We start from the raw sequence: 21,474 nt of genomic DNA on the forward strand, positions 1-21,474 counted from the left end.
GTGTCCTGAGCTACAGGAACAACAGAGATGTTTCACAACATAAAGAACAAAAATGAATGACAACTGATTTACCACCTCCTCTGGATATCTTGTGTGGTGAGAACTAAAGTATTATTTGTAATGTTTTCACAATGTTAACTAGTTATGTGTTGTATCTATACTTGGAGACTGATTTCTCTATATGAAATCCACAGAAGAGACAAAATATTTTCTAGGCCACACAGTAGCAAAGATGAAGCCCAACCATGCATAATGATTGCTGTCTGTATTTCCAGCTAAAATACAAGGAATTTCATAGAAATTCACCTTCAGTATTATGTCAAGGGAAAACAGTACTGTTCACAGAGAACCTAAGATCTCTGAGATCAGTCACTTCAAGCCTTGCTGCTGCTGCTTGCACTGTGATGAATTAAAAGGCCTCCCTTTGGACTTCCAGGGGAGTTCAGTTAGGCCCTACATTATTAAAAATATGTCAGATCTCCCATGTCAGAATGAATTAAGATACATAAGACCTCTGTGATCAGGAGACAGTGTAACCTATGAATGGAAAAGATTATTTGCCTGAAAAATCTCTTGAAAATCAGAGAAAACTTGAAGGAAAAAGCCATCAATCAGTAGTTGTGGATAATGATTTGTCTTTCTGCACTGTAGTATTTATACAGAGAAACAAAGTTCAGAATGGCAGTTTTAATCCTGCCATTCTCCAACTTCTGAGCGTTGCCAGGAGCATACTTTTTCCAAAGAGTTTACAGAACAAAGTATCACATTAATTAACACTGCCATGATGTATAAAAACACAGGAGAAATCTAAGGTGAAGACACAGAGTTTTCATTCAATTTTTTAAAGTAACCTCTCAGCTAAACTTTCATTAAGCTGACTTTCCTTTTGAGAATTACAGCAAGTTTTGTCACACTCCCAGTCAACACCAGCCTAATGCCAAGCCATGTCTCTGTCAGGGTTTCATGCTCACATTAGTCTGAGAAAACATTCAGTCTTGAAATGAACAGGTAGCTCAGACATTTGACCATATCCATTATTTGTAATTCAATTACTGTGTCCTATGATATATCCAGTATACATATCTCTCACAGCACACACTAAATACACCACAGTGCTATCTGAGTATCTGCTCACATCCACACACATCTACACATATCTTTACAAAGAAGGCAGTAACATCAAGTGGCAAGGTTCTACTTGTGCTACTTACCTTTCCTGGAAGGTTCTATGTTTTACTCGCTGCAAAAAGATTAAGAAAAACAGCATTTTACTAGTGGGTGTATCCAACAATTGAGCCTGTTAGCTCTTTTGTTTACTATACTTTTATGTTTTCCTTCTAAGACATGCCCCTCCTTTTCCTGAGCAATACTTTGCCCTTTAATAAGCAGGTGGGGAGGGACTTGAAAGTCTTTCCCAGCTTCTAAACAAATATCAGTAATCCTTACCCGTTGAATTATTTCCAGATGCTCTTGGGAATTGCTGAAGTTTTTACCAATGTCAAATATGCAAAAGGTTTCTCTCTGGCAGGCAGTAACCCAGTTCTGATATTCAGAAGTATCAGGAATCCGATCCAGAAAAATACGAAAGGCTTCCCACACAGCTTCCTGGCAGACTGAGTAAGAAGAAAGGGGATGGTGATAGATGCTTTGTACCAAATGGTAAACTTGAAAGCCTTTTAACAGTGATTTGGCATTTACAAATTCATGACACAAGATGAAGGAACACACTTCAAAATGTTGCTTAAAAATTCTTTTAGAGAAGGGTATTTTCAAACCTATTAGAAAAACCATTTTAAGCAAAACTTGCTGGTAATTTAAAAGCTGTTGCCTTTAGCACTTTACTTTGCAAAGCTCATTACTGTGAGATGGGACATTTATTTTCAGTACTTGATACCTACTTTGGCTTAGAGTGAGTTCATTATCTGCATTATCTAAAATATGGGCGTCTCTGAGATTAGTGCAGTAAGTATATTCTAAACTTGCTGTAGGGATGTACTCACCTAGCTGTGTTAGGGCCCCTCAAAAATACCTCAGGAACGACCAGCCCGCCCAGTAGAGCAGCTGCATGTGGAGCAGATGTGGTCAGGTTATTAAAAAGGAACAGGCTATCTTTTGAAAAGATTTATTTATTATGAGCTAGCAATTAAAGCTACTTTCTATCTCCTCCTTTTTCTTGTAACTCTCTGGTATTTGTTTTTCTGAGCAGTTACTGCTGAATAAAGAAATACCATCTGATGATAAGTAATCCAGTTACCAGATAAATGTGACACATGACCAGTTGAGGAGGCATTGTAGTGTGTTCTCCCAGCTTGCCCCACGTAAGGGACTGTCCTCATGGTGACCTAAGCTATGTTGTGTTACTTCAGAGTTGGTGTAAGGTCACAGGAGGCTGAAGTGTCCAACAACTGTCTGAGCTCCTACATCTGAGCTGTTTTGTGTTGTGTGCTCATCTCTGGAAGCAGGGAATACATATATATGTAAAAAAAGAACAAAACTGTCTAAATTTTCTTAGCAGGAAAATTCTTTAGATGACTGATATGATCCACAGTGCTTTTTTAGTTACAAATGTGTCATGGGACTTGAAGGTGGGGAGGTCATCTCCTAGGCTTTAGACACAGAAAAGAACCTGAAAATGTATATTCAAAGCAAAATGAAGGCAAGATTTTCCCACAGCTGGGTACAAGCTCTCAGGCTCCAGCATGGCTACTGGATTGCTTTTACATGGAGGATTGTACTGTGGTTACAGATTCAAGGATGATTCTTGTATCACCACATTTTCAAGTGTACCTCTTTTTTGCTTACATTCATCAGTTTTGTGTAGATAAATTATCATGCTCAGCTGGGAGGGCAGAAGTCTTTACCAGAAGTTCTGGTCTTTACTTGAAGGAAAATTTTTTTGAGGTTTTGATGAAAGGCATCGTAATGGAAAATATACAATTGTTCAAGGGAGCAGAAACACCTTATGAATGAGTGTACAATTTATTCTGCTGCAGAGTGTGTTTTGTTGCTTTCTTTTTGGGAAGTACTCCAGTTTCAGTTGAAGAACTGGATGACACCTGCTTCGAAAATTTTGTGAGTGTGGGACACTGCTGGAGAAAAGGAATATTTAAGTTTAAACCTTCTTGCACTACAAGACTTCTAGAGTCCAATATCCCAGCTGATGTGCTGCTCTCCAAAAAGCTGGTAGTACTGTTTTTTAAATCAGTTTTTTAAATGAAAGGGCCATAGTTATAGTTTTTTGAGTTCAGGTTAATGATCCCTGCCTGTTTCAGGATAGCTTGTTTTCAGCCCAATCGGAGATGTAAACAGGAAATTTCAGGGACTTTGAGGATTAATTTCTATTTAAGAAATGCTTTTTGGATCGGCCTCTGTGACACGTTTCAGATTTCTGTCTAATGTCTATTGGATGCTACAATGGATATAAAATAATTTTAGATCTACAGGAATATCTACTGACATCAGTGTAGCTCTCCCATGCTGCCTATAGCAAGTGGTTGCTGGAGTAAAATTTTTGCAGCTCCACATCCAGGTATCATTTCAATGGGAAATTGAAACTGGTTCCCCAAAAGAGAGCTGAGGAGCAGCCAGGTTACACATATTAATGTGATTGGATGGTGTCTAAAGAGATAAAAATAGATAAGGAAAGGTGATTCAGGGAGTAGATAGTGCCTTAGATACTTGTATCCCAGAAATGCTGATTAGGTTTTAGAATTAGCTTTGGACCCTCCAGCTGCAGTGGAAATACACACATTTTTTGAATACAAAATCAAACAGCATCAGGATAAAAGACTGGGAGGGGTAGATGAAGGAAGAGAGAAAACTGGACTAAAAATTGGAATGGTACTTCCCTTGTAGGTAAGGGAAGTAAACAAAAAGCTGGGAAGTGACTGACCTGGTTGAGAAAGTCTTGTTTTTGAAATGCCTCAAATATTTCTTCTTTCCTAAGCTTTTTTCGTTACTTGCTAGCAATTATCTCAGTGTTTATTGTATACCAACACTGCTGTAGACTTTGTATAACTACAGATACACCAAAACAATTGTGCAATGACCATTTAATAATTCCAGTACTTGTCTTAAACTGGGGCTATTGACTTTGCATAGCAATGATGGTACCTGCTCTTTTGAGAAAGGCGGTACTTCTTTCAACATTAATGCAGGTACACTTTGTTCTTCATGTTCAGACATGCTAGAACACTGTGCAGTTACTCTGAGTTCATTAGTCCTTTAATTGCATTGTCTTATTTTCTTCTGGTAACCGTCTATCTTGAACCCTGCTGATGCGCATGTAACATTTGATTATCTATGTAAAAATAAAGCATAAAGTTTATCACATGCACTGCCTAAAGGTGAAGAACAAGATAGATTCTGGAAAATTACTGTGTTTCCTCAGTTAAAGGGAAGACTTTGAAGGAGGAAGTACATACTACGATAATCATCTTACCTCTTAATCTATAGTAAGCTTGGTGACTGGCTAAAATCTGCTTCACTGATTCTTGTGGGCAAACTTTCACACCAGTTGAGAAAAAGGATGACCTCTTTGTTCGGTGTTTTGCCATGTCAAATATCCGCCTTATGGTTGATATCCTGGACCGCTTTGTTGTTCTTTCTGTTTTGTCTGACCCTGAGGCGACTGCAAGATGTTTGGCTTCAGCACGGTTTATTTTATCAGGAATTTCTGTAAAAAAATAAAAACCAAGAAAGTACATAAACATACTTTGCCTAGGCAGTAGGTACTCGATGCAAGTTCATGTCTTGAAAATGGAAGTGAACTTGATAATTCTTTTTGTTGCATTATAGCGGAGTCAATGCACTGATTGAATGATTGTGCTGAGGAGAAGCAGCCACTGACCACTCAGGGGAACTGCAGCTCAAGTGACTTAGTAACTTATTTCCTTGTATGTCAACACGTGACCCCAGGACACACAGGGTAAAAGTTTCAGAAGCTCTAAATCCTGTTTTCAAAAGTGATTTGGATTAGATCCACAAAAGACACTTAAGTGCTTGAACTTTGTGCTACAGCATCTCATTTGTGAGCATATCGCCCTGTAGGGAAATTTACAGTACAGTGATAAGTAATGTCTACACTAGCAGATAAGTAAAATGAGAAATTGTTGTACCTTAAGTCTTTAAAACCTTATCTTTCCTTTGGGCTTCAAGGAACATCTCCCTTCAAATCAGGTTCATAACCTTGAAGCTACCCCAAGAACTAGACCCTGAAACTTTCAGAAGTTGAACAGGAGTTTTATTGCCTTTGAGTAAAGAAAGACCTGTTTCTATTCTCTCTTTTAGTCCACAGTGCACTCCTCTATCTTTCCCTCACATAAACTGAAGTATTAACCAGAACAGACTTTGATTGTTTCTTTGCAACTGGATGATAAGTGTTGTGAATTCTCTGGCATCATATTTTAATAAACATTTAAATGTTCCTGGCAAAGTGAAACAGTTACAGTAGAAAAAAAAGTGAAATCAGCGTCTAGGAATTGAAGACCTAGGATTCAATTTCACATATGAAGCTATTCAGTTATGAAAAATGGAAAAGCTTCCAGGCTGTCAAGATAACCTCAAGCATAGGGAACCCCATTCCAAAAATTCAGGACTCATCTGGTTCCACTTCCTAAGTATTTGTGTTGCAGTATTAAATGCAAAATTAATAGCAGCTAAATTTTATGTTTAAAATAGTGTATAAATGACAGATTCAAATGAGCTGAAATACAGCTTTTTGCAGGATCATGTGACAGAAGAAATGAGTATCTTTTAGGTTATCTTCCAAAATTTTGTATACATTTTAATAAAGAAGTTAAAGTGAATTTGGAAACACCCTTTTTTACTTTAATTTGACCCAGTGGTTACAGATGAAAAATAAAGAAAAATATTAGCAGAATAGAAGACATTTTGAAAGAATTAGAAAGCTTTAATCAAGGTATGTGTGTTCCTGAATCCTGATGAATCAAGTGAAAAAATGATTTGATTCATTTCAAAACAACCCACTTTAAAATTGTTTTAAAGCTTCTAGTGGAAGAATAAGGGGAAATAATAGGGTTAAAAAGGAATATGTTCAGTAGGAGTAGCACTATCAAGAAAAGTAAAAGCAAAAAATTATCAGTTTGCTGGAGAAAGAAGTGTCATGCTACATATAACAAACACCAATTATCCTATTCTTAGACAAGCCAAGAGAAAATAAAGAAGGTTAAAAACACATTATCTTGACACTTTGGAGTAGTGTTAATTAAATGTTTAAAGAAAATTGGGGAGATAAATGATGAGAAAAAATAATTGAAAAACATATTTTTATAAAAAGAACAGTATATAAAATGAACAATGGGGAATGTTCTACTATGTGTGTCAGTAGACATATATATGTATATCTATATATGTCTCAATCCTTATTTAATTCCAAAGGAACATCCATTGCTCACTGTTCATCATTGTGTAGAAATCATAGTAGCAACATCTATATTTTGAGATAGGTGCTACTGTGATATGGAAAAAAAGTCAACTGCTTGGTTGTGACAAGTATTCCCTGAAAGGAAGGAAGTTATAAAACAAAGGCAATAGGTCATTGTTATGACTTTTTAATGCATGCCAGGGACAGTGACCTGCAGACCTAGAACTGCCTGATTGTTGCAAGGTAATTTAAAGTGATGATACAGTCATACAATGTTTGATATGAAATGAAATGGAAGTAATTTTTCCATATTAATGTCAGGTCATGAACCATAAACTGCATAAAAGGAATTTCCCGTGTGGAAACACATTCTTGGCTTCAACAGAATCCCCAAGTGGCCAAACACTGAGTCAGCTGAGAGACAGAGTTATTTGAAAGTTATATTCAAATAACTGAAGTTTTCTAGAAGAGAAAATCAAAATCCCCATGGAAAATAGCCAGTTGTAAGTCTGTTACCTTTCACAAGGTTTATTAACTAAGATAGACCAGCTGCCCAGGCAGACCGACCAACTGGGACAGAGGATTTTGTCACTAAGCTCTTTGATAGCTTTTGTATGGAGCAGAGGCCTTTCTTGAAGGATTTGCTTCTTCTCCAGGATTTATCTCTAAGTCTTTAACTTGAATTACGAATTATACTACTCATAAAACTGACAAAGGAGATTCTTCTCAAATGATTGTTGCAATGATTTAAAAGTCTCTGTGTTAGGGCTTTTCATTCTGAGAAGTGACCAGTTGTTTTCTGCTTTCAGTTTGCATTTTTCTGCCACCCTATTTAGAGTAGTTATAAATTTTTTAAATTATTTTTCTTTTCATTCTTTTCCTTCTATTTTTTTTCTTTCCTTTTTTTTTTTTTGGGGGGGGGAATCTGTTTCTAAAATATATCTATTGCAATAGGTTTAATTTACTTTATATCTTTTAATATCTTGTGTTTAGTAAATTTCTCTTACTAGAATAACTTTTATTATCATAATTCTTAAAAGTCACTTTTTTACTAAAACAAAATTTGAATTGGAGAAAGCATCAGCCTTTCTCTCCACATGATTGTCCAGTATGAATTTCCTAATATTTACTGATTGTAAATGGATAAAAACTTTCCTTCTGCTATAAACATTTCCTCATAATTCTTCAGATCTGTATTTTCCACTGTGACTGGAGAAATTCAGAAGAATTTTTACCTAAGCTTCACTGATGTTTCAGCCATAAACTGTACTAAAATATGCCTCCATCTATACCTTTTTAGATGCTTTAATTTGAGTGTCCTGTGTTGAAAAAAAAACCAAAAAGATATACGCTAATATGAAGTTGAATCCATAAATATTAGTTGATCCCTTTTCTTTTTTACTATGCAACATAGTAATTGAATACACTGGAGTGATGCAAATTTTACAGGTGCATCATTTGATCATGTAAATAATCCAAAAACCACTAGGTTGATTAACTTTTCTTAAAATAAATAACATCTGTAATTTTTTTCTAATTTTTTTTATACAAGCACATGCAAATAAAATATTCAGAGTTTACCACAAATATATACTGCCCAATTCGACTTTTTATTATTTAACCCTGTTGTTTCACAGAGGTGACTGTCCCAGTTTTACTTTTAAAAGGTATGTTTAAGATTTTTAGCTTTTTTGATAGTTCTAGGGAAGAAGGACAATAACTTTAGAAGTCTGATAATGCTTTACTCCACTTCAGCTAATCTCTAATATGCCTTAAACAAAGTCTAACTTTACTTTATTCTCACATGAAAGAATCTACACCATGTCCAAATTTTCCAGGTGACATACTTGCAGAAAAATACTGAGGTAGTTTTACCAAGGTTATCTACAGATTCACTGTCATCTGTTATTAAATTCTGGAGTTTCTGACATCTAGTCCTGAACTTTGACAAAAATAACAAAATATTTTCAAGACATCATAAAGCAATTTTCCAAATATGATACAGCAATCTAATTCATACGGGATCTAGTCAAAGTGCTTTGATAACCATATACCAATCTCTCAAGTGCATAGTACTGCTCTTCAGGTTTTGGTTTCAGGCAGATAAATGGTATTTGTTTCACATATTAAAAAATGAAATTCTTGAAATTAGGCCAGGCCTTTCCTCTGCGTCTCTTGAGACCTGCATTATCAAATTTACACCCAAGGCAGAAGGAGCAGATTTCAAAAGTTCCTATATGTTCTTAATAATCTGCATGTCAAAAAAGGAAAAGTACATTACTATTGAAATTGATTCTAGAGAAAAAGAGTTTAAAGTTATTCAGATAATTGGTCAGGTTTGGGTTTTTTTAAAAATTTGCTTTTATAAACATAGGACCAAGAGGGTCTTATTCATACCTTTTTGTGGAAATGGAGTAGATGCCTCTCTATATAGCTTTATTAATTTCTCTCTGTTAATAGTACTAGATTTGGAAGGCCTCAAATTTTGGAGTTGGGAGTTGGAGTTGGAGTTGAAAAATTGCATTTTTCAGCAGTGTAGATGATCTCTGGGTAGGAACATTTATATACAGCATTATTTTGCAGGTAAACTTTTTTTTTTTTTTGACCTGAGAAAATTTAGATGCCATTGAATAGAAAGAGAAGAATTAAAAATATGGTAGCTAAAGATTTGCCAGCAAAATTCAAGATGACAAAATTGTTGAAGTCTGAATAATTCATCATTAAAATCATCAAAAAGTTTGAAATGTGCAAAAAAGCAGATTAATCTGAAAAATCAGTGTATCTTAGGATAGAGCGGAATGCTTGATTGATAAATGAGACATATTGCCTGCACAATAAAATAATAATTAAAAGACCAGGCTTATGTAAAGGGAAATGCTGAAATACAATGGGGAAAGCTTATCAGGAGGGTTAATTCAGCAAAGATCCGTAAATATGTTGAGGTTAAATTTATAGTGGGGCCAACATTTTGTTGGTGATTGAGTCAGTAACAAAAGCACAGCTGACTAGTCCTGAAAAGTTGATCATGAGATTTCTTAGTCGACTGGTCAATGTAAACACCAGATAGAGCATAGAAAGTACAAAGAGGTAATACCTGGACTCTTCACCTAGAGACATTCTACTCATGGCAACAGTGAGGATCTCACATTTATTGGCACTTGCCAGTGACAGACAGGGTGTCTATGACATGTCCTCTCCTCATACTCCTTTTAAAATATTTTTTTTCCACGGCTTGTTTCCTCAGGTTTGTTGCATAGGAAGAGTCTAAATGGATTTAAAGGGGCTTAGATGAGCCGGGGCAGATTAAAATATGGCAAGAATTTATTAACAAATGCTGCTTGTATCCTTTGTGCAGCAATCTCTATCTTCCCACGCAGATGTGAAAGTGGAGGTTTAACTCTTGCTGATGTTGAGGGCTGAGTTGCCAGTGTTTTGTCAGATGCTGCTACTTTGACTATGTTTGTTTTGTATTTCCAAGTGTGTTTTCACAGCCATAAAGACTCACAGTTTTGAAAAGTTTAGGGTATGGAATTCCATACTAGAAAAATTAATGCTAATATTTAATCTGCTCAGGTCTTGTCTGAGAGCTCAATGCCCTTAAACCCAAGGAAATATGGCTTGCACAAACTTATCTTCATGTCCAATTTGTTATTGGACTGTCTTTAATGCACACAGGGAAAGAACTTGGAAAGGAATTTCTGAGGGACTCAGCCACGATGATTGCTGCATCCTGGTGGTGCTTACCTGGTCTGTAACTGGGGTAGCTGAGGTACAGGGGGGAGCTCACTTTGGATCTCACTTCTTCAGGTTTAGTGCACTTTGCCAGTGAACTGCTGAGTAAGAGGGCAGTATCCACTACTCTGGGGAAGTTTTGCTGAAAGATAAGCTGCTGACATAGGTTCTTAGTTTCAGTAGAATAGGAATTGTGACTGGGAATGCCTCAATTTCCAAAACAGGAAAGTGGGCTAAGACATATATATTAAAAGTAAGTAATTTTAATTTCTCATAATGATTATGGACAATGATGAGCTTGGCAATTCCTGTTTGGTATGTTTGCTTTGTAAATTCCATTCTTAAGTGTGACTAAACAGTAGCATTGACTGTGTAATGAGGCCTGGATCTCTAATTTTGGCAATTCTGTATATATGGGGGACAGGTCCAGGCCTCCAGTTTGGAAGATCCTGTGTCTAGCTGGCTAAAATTCACTTGTGAACTTCCTGTACAAGAACCACAAAGATGATGGCTACACACTTGCACTACAGAACCCTTCCTGTACCTACTATCTTGTATTGTGCAAGATTCAGCATCACCTTTACATGTCAAAGAGATTCCAGGCTCTGCTTGTGCAGTGGAGACTTTATACAAAAGACAAAATATGCCTGATCCCTGTATCTCTTGCTCGTGTTCAGCATGACAAAACACCACCTTCACATATTCAAATGTTGCACTCAAGCTGTCTGGGACACTGGATAGGCATTCCAGGCTTCTGCTTAAAAGGTAAGTTCTATAATTTTCGACCTTTTAAAGGCTGTATTAATTTTTAAAATTAGATCTATACTAAGGGGCTTGCTTCTCAAGAATCCAGGAAAATGGTGGGTTTTCATAAATCCTGCTTCTTGTCAGAAACACATGCTAATGATTCTTTAAATGTCTATGAGAGGTGAAGAATCTGGTACTATTGACATAGTGCTCTAATAAGGTAAGTCTCCCATGAGTCTTTGTGATACATTCCTACTGTAATTCTTATGTTAAAAATAATAAATGTTTGGTTATAATGAAACAATCTACACCTCAGAACATGTATGGAAATAAATCTGAAGAAGAATGTGATAAATTATTCTGAAATAATGCCATTGGTAAATGTGAAATTTTAAATAAAAACTCCAAAATTTTTTGTTTTAATGGCTTTATTTTCAAAACTAGGAGATGGCATTAGGTAATGGGTCTTTTTTAGAACCCTTCAAATTAACCTGGATTTATATTTTGGTACTAAAGATCATGGTTGTCATCAGCTAATGTGCTCTTGGACTTCAGTAAGTGTGGAGAATTTAATTCTGCAAGTCAGTAACACTGGGAAGCTAAAATAGATATCAGAATTCCTCAGCTGTTCCCCTTCTCATCTGCTCATACATATCTGTGTGGTTTTCTATGCCAAGTGGAGAAATACAATTGAAAACTAACTTCAAGAAGAAACAAAGAATTTTTAACAAGTTTTATAAAATTTATGCGTGGGCCTTATAACAGATAAACAGTTATGTCTCTTTCTCTCTAGAGCAGATAATTCAGTAACTTCTTTGAATTATACTACTTATGCAATTAATGGGAAAATAATTGTAACAAATTATCTACCTATTATAGATGAGAATAGAAAGCATAACATGCAACTGGTAAGATTTTCCTGCTTTTTTTTTTCCTTGATTTTAGTTGTCATAAACTAATGATGAAGCCACATTCACAATAAATGCTGTCTGTACATACCACAAATATTAAACATGCTGAGATTTTTGAGTCAACAAATGATTTTGACACATTTTCTTGTAACCTGACAAAAACATAGTAAGAAACTCATGTATTCATAGATGTAATATGTCTCATTAAAGGCAGAAATTTTTACATTCTCTTTCAGACAGAAAGGTGAAAATTTTTATTCATCAGCTGTGCCCACTTCTGCTGCTGGAATTTATAAAAAATATCAAAGCCCATCTATACTTTCATTGCCAGATTGTGAATCGTGCAACAGTCTGCTTAAAGTCCAGAACCTGGACTAGAAACAGCATTGAAGAGTGACTAGTTTTAATGCTCATGTATGAAACATATATCTATTTAGATTTCTTTGGCCATCTTAGAAGCATTTGACCTGAAAGGAGGTTCTATTAATTGATATGGATATGATATCAAAGGATGCAAGAAAATGCTTTAAATGTTTAAGTAGTTCTTGGAGGGATGCATCCAATTGGCAGAGATAAAACACTCAATCGAGCACCTCTGCTCTTAATTTTCTGATTAGTCATTCTCAAGAGGTACAGCCTTCTCTGAGAAAGTCAATGAGACAGCATAAGTTTAAGTTCCAGTGATGCTTTGCCACATATGTTGACATTTCAACAACTTTGATGGTAGGAGTCAAAGAGTTGCAGTGCAGAATGAGTTTATTGAGGTAACTCAATAAATGTATTATCCTATTCACATATGATAACAATTAGGATGTCTGGTGTATGAAAAGGTGCCAGAAGCCCCAGCGTCATCTCTTTACTTCAGCTTGTGTAATTAAAATTGGTCAATTTTCCTCACAGTTTGGGGTCACTCATTCTGCAGTACAATCTACAATCTCCACATCATTTTGACAGAGCATGACTTGCACTTAACCTTACTCAACTTAGTATCAAACTGCATAGACCAAGTTTGGTTTGGAGGACACCTAATCCAATTCTCGATCTAAGTAAAATGACTTATTCATCTAGTTTTGATGGATAAGGGGAAAGGGACAAGAACTTGAATAGAAATGTCTTCATTTTGTGCCATCACCATGAAATCACAAAATTAAAGAGGAGTGCATTGCTGTTTCCTGCCTGAAACTGCTGGGTTTATATGATCTGTGATGAGTCATATGTATGAAAGGTATATCTGCAACACAGCCATTAAAACCAGTATTTCAGGTAACAGGAGCACCAAGATTGTCAATATAAAGTTGGGTAAAGTCTGAGGAAGGTATTGAAACATTTGAGTGGCCAGGAAGAAGGTAATTTTGGCTCTGCACTAAAGCAAACTTTAGAAGCCAGTAGAACCTCACCAATGGAAAGACAACATGGTGGCCTAAGTACAATTAATTATGTAGCGGTGAGCCTGGGTTCTACTGATTTGCAGAGGTCTGTGTAACCAGAATTAGCCCATCAACCCTTGCTGCTGTCCTGCTTTATGACTGCAATGCCTCTTACCAGCCAGGACTTCAGTTTGTGTGTCACATCTCAGGCCCTCATGCTTTTGTGAAATGAGGATAACAGTGTTACTCTGTCAGAACAGGTGAGGGGGAAAATGATGCTTGCATACAATGATAAGGCATACTACATTTATGTAAGGGTATATAAACACACCTACTCTGTGGAAGGTGTCAGGGTACTTCCAGATGGTTGTTAACCTTATGTTTTTCAGGCAGGTTACTGTTCTGAAACCTCTGTCAGGTAAGTAGCAGCTGACAGTGACTAAATGCCAACAGACATGTATAAGAATGCACATAGATGGCTTTCTTTTTAAGAAGTGTGTTGTTCAGTATCACACATTCTGAAGGGGAAAAAATTGAAACACAGTTGGGCTTACAAAGTACAAATCTCATGGAGTGTACAATAGTGCGCCTAATTCCTGATTAACATGGAAGCATTATGTGACAGAGAATGATCAGAAGACTAATTTTAATCCCAAAAGGAACAAGGCTGGACAGAGGTAAAAAAAGAATGAGAACATATTTAAAAATATTTCCAAGCATTAAAATACAACAGAATGCATACAGAATTTTCCTCTGGCGAAGAAAAACTGTATTCTGGTAAGAAAATCATGTTTATTTTGTGATGGGTGTTGCCCATGTCACTTAGTGCACTGCTTAAACCCCAAAGACTCCAAAATTAGCTGAGAAATGAACATGGACAATCTGAATTTCTAGTTGTTTAAGACTCCCAGTTATTTAATTGTAGCCTGTCAGCTGATGTCCTGTAGAAGGAGAAAACCTTGGATCATTAATATTGACCATCTTGTCCACGGATGTTTTCTAAGAAAAATCCCATATATCTTGCTGTTCATTCACATGCAATTCACTAATCCCTATGGCACAGGTGTGACTATTCCTGGAATTAATCTTTAGGATTCAGTGACAATGGTCTAGTATTTATATTAAAGTTTGGCTTTTAGCCAGAAAACAGAAAAGATCAAATCCCATATAGAGTGCAGTGTTACATTTGTTTGAGAAAGGAGAGAAAAAAGGAAAAATCTTTCTTTTCATAAGTTTTTAAACCCAGCCGGGAAAGCCAACTTTAACATGGTAATTCTTATTTTATGGATGAGAGTAGAAGATAATCCTAGTGCAAAAAAGCAAATATATATTGTTTTCTTTCTTTGTTTGAAGCTTTATATTCCTTGATTTTCCTTTTCCTTTGGAACAAATTTGCTTAAACTTTTTTTTCTTATTTTTTGAGGGCAATTATAGTAATGAAGATCTGAAACATTTATTGTGGAATTAGAACAGCCTAGCGGGAAGGGGTGAGTCAGAATGAATTAAAATGATTTCATAGAGCACACACAAAGCCTTTGTGTCCTGAGGAATGGCTGAGTAAATAACAGATATTTGCTTGCTGAATAAAAAAAGCCACAAAATAGCCTTGAATACACTCTTCCCCTCTACATTCTCACTATTTTGTGCTAAGATGTACCCAGCATCAAGGCATAGTTTTGAGAGTTCAGGGCTCCTCTGCATTTTGGTATTTAATCTGGCCATTCAGTAGTTTACTATTCAGATTGTGTGCACAGATCTTTTGCTGTCACAAATGTTTTATCCCTCTCACTTTCCCTTTCCAGTGCTAGAGACAATTTTTGTCAGGACAGTGGCAAAATTATGGCAAAAGTTAAACACCGTACTATTATTTTGCTCTCTATGGTTTCCTGTTTGTTTACTGTGAAATTGGAGGTGTTCCTGGAGAGCCTCCAAATGACTGGGAGGAAGGACCAAAAAATATTATTAAGCAAGCTCCATATTTGTTAACCTACCTTTTGTTAAATATAAATGTGAGAAAAGAATGAATTTGAATTTTAGTTTTTCATGAGGAAAAAAAATCAACTAACCCTTTAAATATTTAGAAATTATCTCTATTTTTTTTTTGTTGTTGTTTAAGATGGGGATGTTTTATATCTTAGTATCTTATTTCCTAGTCTGTCACAGTTTACATGTACTGCAAATTTGAATGACCGCAAAGGTCTCAAAACACCTAGGAGCCCCAATGAGTGATTCATGCAAATATTCAGACTGCTGGGAGAGACTATATACTTTTTTAAAGTATTTTCTGTAAGTATCTGACCCTAATGCTAAGTCATAAAATAAGAGCTCTGGAAGTATCTCCAGAACTTCTTTGAAAAAGAAGTTTCTTAACACAAGCATTATGTGTTTTGAGATCTGTGTGCATATATTTGAGATAAAATAGTTTAAAAATATTATGTATGGCATAACTAAATGTAAAAAAAAAAATTATACATTTATGCATTCCACATGCACTTTACTGAACTGGTAGCAAGGAATATTTCTAGTTATTTAGTATTCCTCTTTGTCAAGATAGTCCCCCATTATTTTTCTCGTCTTTTATGGAGAGTGTTTTGTAATATACAATCACAATTTGCGCTTGGTGAAACTATGTGATGCTACTTTTCCCACTATTGCTTTCTAAGTTGTAATTATAAATAAGGGCTGCAACAATGCCATCAAACATGCATGAATTGCCTGGAATTCATTCTTTCTCTTTCCATCACAGAATATGCAACTTAAATGCAAAGACAACACATTTTGACAAGACTTGTTTTCCTGTCAGACGTGAAAGATCATAATTCTCTCATTTTTTGCCACATTTCCAAAATATCATTAGTGATTAAATGAAACTATTTGCATAAAATCTAAAAGTAAAATCAAAGAGCCACAAAACATAATTCTAGCGCTAGTTATATATTTTCTCAATGATTTTTTCAGTACTTTGTCCACTAGAGAAGATTTGCATGATTTAACTGAGATGCAAGAACTGTATTTCTGTATTTCTGTATTTCTTTAAGAAAAGCAGGAGCTTCTTTAAAAAACACAAACGTGTAAATAAAACTTTCCAGATAGTATTGACAGTAGGCTATATTTCATACTGTCTCCCTAACAAATATTTAGATAACATTGAGGAGACTTATCTTTTATAATTTTACATTCTTTGCATTTAATTAGCAGGCCTGACATAAAAATAGGAGGTCATTGACTTGAGCACACATAGCAGTTGTAATGTTAGCTTTTAATTCAATTATGCAAATATCAAAGCATCGATAGAAAATTTAATGAGAAACTTCCTCCAAAATTAAATGCATTCTCCAAAGCTCTAAATTTTTTGAATATGGGACTAACCAGAGAAAATTACGTCATCATATTTTCTTTTTTGTTGTTGAAGTAGCTTTATAAATGTTGTGAACTTCTAAATGTTTTAAAATAGAGCAATAGTCAGCTTATGTACTAAGTACAGAACAGTTCCCTGTGTTTCTCTTTTCTTGCAAATAATTTTGCAGTTATTATTGCGTTAATCCTTAGTGGTATTGCCATTTTTGTATATTTGCCAGTATGGTGTATTCTTCCAGAATCTATTTGTTTTTAATAATCAGAATAACTGTCTTCCCTAGTAAATGCAGATATATACTTTGCTACTTTCTCTTAATTTCAGTGATGAAAGACCATCTTTAATCATGTCATCCCTTAGATGATCTTTCAGCCATTTTTAAATTTCCATATATTTGTCTCACAGATATGTTTTTTCATAACAGAACATGTTCAGGTAAAATGAAGCTAAATTGCATCTCTTATAGATATTGTAAAACCTGCAAAACACGCATAAGAAATAATGCCAGTTTTTTATTTTTCAGCTTTATAGAAGTAACCACAGTGTCTCTAGTAGAATTGTCAAAACACCACATTCTAACTAAACAATCTGTAAAATGAAAGCCCTTGATCTTGCAAATATTTTGTTTCTCAATATATGCAATGCAAAATTCATCTAAACCTTATAGATTAAGATGAACTTACCTCTGCTTCCCTGAACTTGGAGAGCAAGGCAAATGATCAAAAATATTAATCCAGTTTTCAAATGCATGCTGTCTATTGATCATTCACAGTTTTCAAGAACAGTCATGCAGGAAACTAGAATATTTTGGTAAAGTAGAAGAGTTCTGTTTTCTTAGAGAACTAAAATCCCCAAATGTCTCTCTTTTTCAGGTGTCTCCAACCTTGGACTGCATTGAATTGCAACTGGGCAGAGTGCAACAGGTGCCAGAGTGCAAGAGGTGGGCGAACCCCTCCAACGCCCACACTTCTAGCCTGGGGAACTGGAGTGGTAAGACAAGAGTGACGAAGTTTTAAAAAAAAGCAGTGTCTGTTTCTGGAATAATCTGTTTATCTGCTGCTCAGACATAATCCCTCTTACGGTCCAGCTGGAAGAGCTTTCTTCATCTTATTAACCTTCTGGAGCGGCATCTGTCAACCCCAGGAGACTTCAACAGCACCATGATAAACAACGGAAGTCTCTTCTAGTTCCCATTGCCTTGGAGTGTTGTTCTTTTGGGCTTTCTGGAGGTATGGCATACGAGCATGGGGAGAGATAATTGTGCTGCTTCCAAACCAGTGACCACAAACCCCAGGGAACTTCCTTAAGATAGCTTTTTCCTGAAAGAACATTCAATGCTCAGCTCTTCCGCTGCCCATGTCTTGCAATCCTCTCTCCTTTGTACCACAGGGTTGCCGTTGCAATATTCCTGTCGGAGCAGTGACGATGATGTCCTGTGACAGGGGTGAAGTGATGACTCAGCAGTAATTTGCAGCAGTGTTCAGGGCTGGAACAATCTGATGCCAAACTGTGACTGGGACAGGGAAAGTGCTGCATGGTGGGAGGAAAAGAGAAAGTGGTGGGAAATGCTGTTTCAAGCATACAGCTCTAACTAGGCCAAGAATTGGCAGCGACTGAATACACTGTTCAAACAGCTCTGCTCCAGTTTCACAGATATCTATTCCAGTTACATACTGGCAAGTGTAAGTGTTCCATACTTACCATTTTTCAATACCTTTCTTACTGTTTCATTACACCTGAAAATGCTCCCAGGTAGGCATTTCTAGTGGTCTCTCCCCCTTAAATTTTTTTTTTTTTCAAAGGGCTTTTACATGAGAGGTATCTCTGGCATCAAGAATCTGTAAGCACAAGTTGCTTTAAGAGCAACCTTCATTTGAACCCAATCAGTATTCTATTTTTACTTAGGATTTAAACAATGGTAACCTCCCTCCCATTCCAAGATAGCCTGATTTTAACTACTCAGACCAGCTATTGTGCAGACTGGACTGGGTCCACACAAGATTTTATTGTTTTTTTAGTGTACAAACTTTCATGCACATTGTTTTATTAATCCAACAAAACAAATTAAGAATACCTTGCCAGCAGCACAATGCAAAGCAGCAGTGGAGATGATTAGAACTGCTACTGAAGAAAAATGTATTATTATATAAGGATCATTCTTTAGCAGTACCAATATTTGTCTTTACATGTTTTACGTATTGTATATATTTACTATATTGTATATAGTGAAATCATAGAAGGTAATCTTTAGCAAACATTTACAACAGCTTTATATTTGGAAGATGAAGCTCCCCCGATATGTTATTTTTAGTTACTTCAGCTTTCAATCTGCAACAACTGGAAGGAAAGATAATTTTTCTCAGGGTGGTGGAATCTGCCATTTTGGTGTCATCTGAGAATATGGAATTGGTGAAAGGGAGATTATTTCCTCAGAGAACTCTGGGTACCAAACTCCATATGGAATTTGGTAGCAATGTGATCCTTTAATTCCATTAGGATTCTAATTTGTCAGACCACATTTTGAAAGTGTGCAATAAAGAGATTTACTTAATTACTCTAGAAACTGCTTAGTGAAGCTTGGACCAGGAATCAGAAATCCTGTATCAAAGCTTTCATATAAAAGTGTATTTCTGAGCCATTCACATGTTGGAGAAAGCAGACATTTAATAACACATTCTTATTTTTCAGAGATAAAGGAACAAGAAAAATCCTAAAATATGGCACTGTTTTTACTGTCAAGATATGACTTAAGGAAAAGATTGAGTTCTATAGGCAAATTATGATTAAAAATTTATAGGGCAGGAGTTTTCACACTTTGAGATTATGCTTAAATAATGAATGTTTCAAGCTGTTTTCCGCTAAGACTGTACCTTCTATGTAGTTCCATTTAATTAAGAAATTTTGTAACTAACCTTGATAACTGCCACAGGGGAAGCAAACAAGAATGATAAACACTCATTAAAACTAAAGCAATATTATCTAGGGACCACTCCATCTCTAAGTACTGCAGAGTTTAATTATAGGTCACTGTTAATTAATCTAGAAGTGTTTCTTCTAGTTGGTTTGCTGTCAACAATAATTATATATTGTTAAAAGGTGATTAAAAAAAATCTACTGAAACTCAATAGTGCATTGCAAATATAGTACCAAAACATGGGAAGGGCAAAACTGGAAGCCAAAATATCCATTCACCCAGGATAAGTGCTTACCAATGGGTTAAATTCAACTTGTTACTGGTCTTCTGAGTGCATTGCTGCACATATCTAGAATAATCACTGATATACTGTTTAAATACAACTAAAGCTGTTTCCTTTGATTGCAAAAATGAGGAAACCTGGATTCTTCTGGTCCTTTTTCTGCTTTTGAATTTGGCCTAATCAAGACTTGTCTCTCAGCCTCCTGATCTGCAAGGATAAAATGGAAAGAAACACTTTTAAAAAATGAAATGTTGTGTCATACTCTTGTCCTGCAATAGCAATATTGCCTAGTAAGACTAGAAATTTGAATGAGATGGTGGTGAAAGTTATCAGAAGAATGGAACGGTTTCCCTATAAGGAAATATTACCAAGCCTTGAAATCTTTGGCCTGAAAGAAAATTGACATAAAAATTGAGAGAATGATTAAGTGTCTCAGTTTTTCTTGTAAAATAGAAGAAAGAAGAGGAATATTTCATTTCAGGCATCTATTGCCTACCTTTTTCCTGAGGTTTTATATTTTTTGTCTTGGCAGCTTGCTGAGACAAAATAATTTCCAAATTAACTATGACATAATAAAATTTTTCTTCCTTTAAGAATGAGAAGGAATTTGAGACATTTTTGAACAGTAACACCATCTGGGAATGGGATACAAAAGCTCTTCCAGTTGCAACTAAATTAGATTCTACAAAATCAGTCAAATGCACTAAAGACAAGCTGGAAACCATCACTTTTGCTTTCCTGTTCTTTATGTTATTTCTTTACCCATTTATTTGCCATAAACACAGATGAGATAGTAGATTAACTGAGTCTTTGATCTCATCCATGAATACCTTTAGGCACTGAGCTATAGTCATTAACTCAGACTAACTTTCCATTAAAGTCAAGCTTACTGCTCAGGCTAAAAGCAAACTCGTCTATTTTCTGTGACACCTCTCTCCTCCAAAACATGGAGCCTGATGATCTGCTGTTCTGCAGAGACCATGGAGGAGTTCTAATCTGAGTACAACACTGAAGCAGTGATACATGAATGCAGTTCAATATTGCCTTTCATGGACATAACCCTAGACTACTTCTGCACTGGAAAAATATCTCCAGGTTTCTCTGGGGCCTTCAAGAATCTTTGCTGTTATGCTGTTGTTATCACATTTGTGAAGTCCTAGAGCCCCTTATCAGTTAGAACAGGAAAAAGTATCATGTGCCTACATTTAAACAATGAGTTATCAGTCAGTAGATCTCTCAGGACTGCTTGACACCATTACTTCTGCTTTCTTCTGAAACTTTTTTAGACTGTGCATTCTTAAAAGGATTTATGTACTTAAATACTGTTTACTGTGCCAAGGGAGATAAGGGTATGAAAAAAGCATGGTAGTAATTGAACAATTCAGCATAATTATGAAGAAAATACCTCTGCCTGCTTTAAGATGATCACTGATAAACAAATGATGCTCATGTTGATAGTGATATGACTTTTCTTTGGTATTTTCTAACATCTAAATGGAACTAAAATTATTTTTTTTTCCTAGTAAGTGGCAAAACAGTAAGCTGACCACCAGCTTCCAGTCAATGGAGATAAAGACTACAGTACATCTGCCCAAATGGATTATCATTCACCTGCTTGCATACCAATACACAACCTTCTGTTACTCATGGGGCTGCCTTAAGCTTCTATCATGGGGAGTCATAAGGAGCTGAAACATGTTTCTTCCTATTCTTAGCACGTTGCTTTTCTCTTGATGCTGGGAAAGGATCTTTCTAGATTTATCTGATAGAGTAACTGGTA

At 35.8% G+C, this 21,474-nt stretch overlaps 1 protein-coding gene across 4 annotated transcripts in view; it reads right to left on the reverse strand.

The window, feature by feature from the left end:
- The window catches only part of IMPG1 (interphotoreceptor matrix proteoglycan 1), a 55,981-nt gene extending 37,703 nt beyond the window's left edge, over positions 1-18,278 (reverse strand). For 2 of the 4 annotated variants that reach the window (XM_072926596.1, XM_072926594.1), the window contains exons 1-4: positions 17,181-18,278; positions 4,442-4,675; positions 1,447-1,613; positions 1,212-1,240 (exon numbers count right to left, since the gene is read on the reverse strand). In XM_072926596.1, coding sequence (XP_072782697.1) covers positions 1,212-1,240; positions 1,447-1,613; positions 4,442-4,675; positions 17,181-17,247 — 497 coding nt within the window. In that variant the 5' untranslated portion in view covers positions 17,248-18,278. Of the gene's footprint in view, positions 1-1,211; positions 1,241-1,446; positions 1,614-4,441; positions 4,844-17,180 lie in introns of those variants that run through there. The other 2 variants (XM_072926595.1, XM_072926597.1) reach the window with 2 other exon arrangements.
- Positions 18,279-21,474: the final 3,196 nt, after the last annotated feature.

This window comes from Taeniopygia guttata, chromosome 3, assembly GCF_048771995.1.
Source record: "Taeniopygia guttata chromosome 3, bTaeGut7.mat, whole genome shotgun sequence".
Lineage (NCBI taxonomy): Eukaryota > Metazoa > Chordata > Aves > Passeriformes > Estrildidae > Taeniopygia > Taeniopygia guttata.